The 2,498-nt window shown below is 57.6% G+C and overlaps 1 protein-coding gene across 1 annotated transcript in view; it reads right to left on the reverse strand.

Moving 5' to 3' along the window:
• The window catches only part of EFR3B (EFR3 homolog B), a 64,650-nt gene that overhangs the window by 17,942 nt on the left and 44,210 nt on the right, over positions 1-2,498 (reverse strand). The window contains exons 10-11 of the mRNA XM_004696411.3: positions 1,833-1,944; positions 1,261-1,312 (exon numbers count right to left, since the gene is read on the reverse strand). Coding sequence (XP_004696468.1) covers positions 1,261-1,312; positions 1,833-1,944 — 164 coding nt within the window. The remainder of the gene's footprint in view (positions 1-1,260; positions 1,313-1,832; positions 1,945-2,498) is intronic.

Genomic DNA, 2,498 nt, shown 5'->3' on the forward strand with positions numbered 1-2,498 from the left:
GTGGGGGTGGGGGTGGGGGCGGCTTCAGAAAACTCATGGACCAAATCCAGTTCTCTCTTAAGTCCGCTTTCTCAAAAACTTTCTGAAGACCCCTTGCACAGCCTGCATGGTTGTCAATGCACTAAAAAGCAGCCCAACAAAAGCACCGGCGGGGCAGGGACCAAGGTGTGGATGGCTCAGAGGTCCCTGAGGATCCGGCACAGACTGGGGCACCATCGGTGGACACCCCCAGATGATCTCCTTCACACAATGCCAGTGACGGCCCAGTCCACCCAGAAACGACAGGGCTGTGCAGACCATGGGGGCAAGCAGATGCGGGTGGTAAAGAGACTTTGTAAAATCGGAGTGAGTTTTTGTAAACATTGAAGGAGGCAGGTTGGGGAAGAAGTGCGAGTGGGAGCTTGTGCAGATGGGCGGGGCTGGAGCAAAGCTGGCAGAGGGGTGAGAGGGAAATCCGGGGAGGGAAGGGGAAGGGCACGGGAAGCGAGCTCCCAACCCAGACCGAGAAGTTTGAAGTCTGGATGTATAACCACCAGGAACCGAGAAGCAGCACATAGCGAACAGCATTTCTAGAAAGTTCTCCTTGGGGTTGTGTCCGTGCTAGGCCAGGAGAGATGGAACACCTATGAGAATCATCTTGTCCTGATAGGTCAGAATTCAAGGCAGGGCTTCGCACCAGAGCCACCAGGGGGCCCCACTAGAGCTGGGCTCTCCACACAATTTAACATGCTCGTCTCAGGGCGGGACAGTGTCTGTGTGTCATGGGGACTGCAGGGAGGGTGGTCAAGAGGAGGCCTATAAAGCACCAGAGGAAGGGAAGTTGGTTGCTAGGAGCCAGAGCCTGGCACAGATGCCAGAGGAGGAACAGGGAAGGCTGACCTGGGCGGATCTTAGAAGGAAAAAGGGCATTTCCCCCACCCCAAAAGGATAGATTCTACCGCAAGCCACAAATTGTGCCTGAGTGACGAGACCGTCAGTAACCTATAAGGAACGTGTGTGAAAATGAGAAACAGGAGTTCCCTCTGCTCTGGGTGACCCAGCTCCGAGAGCGTCTGTCCAACCTGGCTGGTCGTAAGAGCGCACCTTTGTCCTGAGCTGCGCCAGGGCACACAGCTGGCAGGTGGGGCACGGGATGATCTCACCCCTCCATTTGTGCAGTGTGCAGCCTGGACAACCGCACCTGGCAGCCCTCCCTCGGCCCACCTGGCAGGAGCTGCCTCCCGAGGATGCCAAGCAGGTGCGGGGACAGGAGAGGCTCACCTGTAGGAGGGACTTCAGCAGCATAATCTGGGTCAGCCGGTTCCTGTTCTCCCTGAGGACCAGAGTCACGTTCACGAGGGTGGCAATGCTGGTGGAGACCCCACGGCTGCCTGCTGGCGTCTCCTCCTTGTCTAGTCACCGTTGCTGACACTGACTCCCAGACCCAGGATGCAGACCAGGGAAGGGATGGCTCCCCAAGGTGGGGTGGGGCCAAACTCCAAAGTCCCGGGGGCTCACTCTTGACGCACAGAAACCCCATAGGACAGGCTAGAACTTCCCCTCCCACCCCCATGGATTCCAAGGCTGTTAACTGTTTATGGGAGCACACAACCTCATCTTTATCCCAGGAAACAACCGGTGGTTAAGAACTGCCGACCTTGCGGGGAACCCAGAGCATCATCCGTCGTGCCACCAGGGCTCCCAGGATTGGTAGGGCAGTCTGAGGAATTGCTCTGGGGGGCAAGGGTCTGACTAGAGGCCAGTGAGGGAGTTGGGGGTAGAAAGGGAGACTCCAGGGCCGAGTCCAGGTGGACAAGGGAGGGGAGCCGCTGGGGGGAGGTGTGGAGACCCACCCGGTCCGGCCCATCTCCACGGGGTGGTGCAGGGAGGGCAGCGGGACCTTGCTCATGATGAAGAGGATCACCTCGGAGCGCTGGTACGTGGGCAGCGTGCTGGCAAAGGAACCTGTGGAGGAAGGCAGGGACGCTGCTGCCATGGGGGAGGCTGGCAGAGGCCTCTCCGGCCCACCTTTCTGCCCAGGCCAGCCGGCTGAGACTGCCTCTAGGGGTGTGTGGCACCCTGGGGGACCCTCTCCCCGCCTCTGGGCCCTGCCCTCCTGAGGCCGCAGCGATGGTCTCTGCTTACCACTGTGGGGCGGGGGATGGAAAGAGCTGGACCCAATGTGGGTGTAGGGAGACAGCAGTCAGGGTAAGGTAGGAAAATAGTAATTTATAATTTATCAAGGGGTCAGGAGGATGGGGGGAAGGTGAGAAGGTCAAAAAGAGAAGAGCTGATGCCAAGGGCTCAAGTAGAAAGAAAATGTTTTGAAAGGGTGGATGGTAACATATGTACCAAGGTGCTCGATACAATCGATGTATGGATTGTCTAAGAGCTGTGAGAGCCCCCAATAACATGATTTATTAAAAAAAAAAAAAAAAAAGGGTCGGGCCCAGGAACCGGTTCCATCTGGGCTGCTACACTGTGTGGCCTCAGGCAACTCCCACCTTGGGGTGTCCTTA

This window comes from Echinops telfairi, unplaced genomic scaffold (assembly GCF_000313985.2).
Source record: "Echinops telfairi isolate 266 unplaced genomic scaffold, ASM31398v2 ScPeMD7_9;HRSCAF=40, whole genome shotgun sequence".
Lineage (NCBI taxonomy): Eukaryota > Metazoa > Chordata > Mammalia > Afrosoricida > Tenrecidae > Echinops > Echinops telfairi.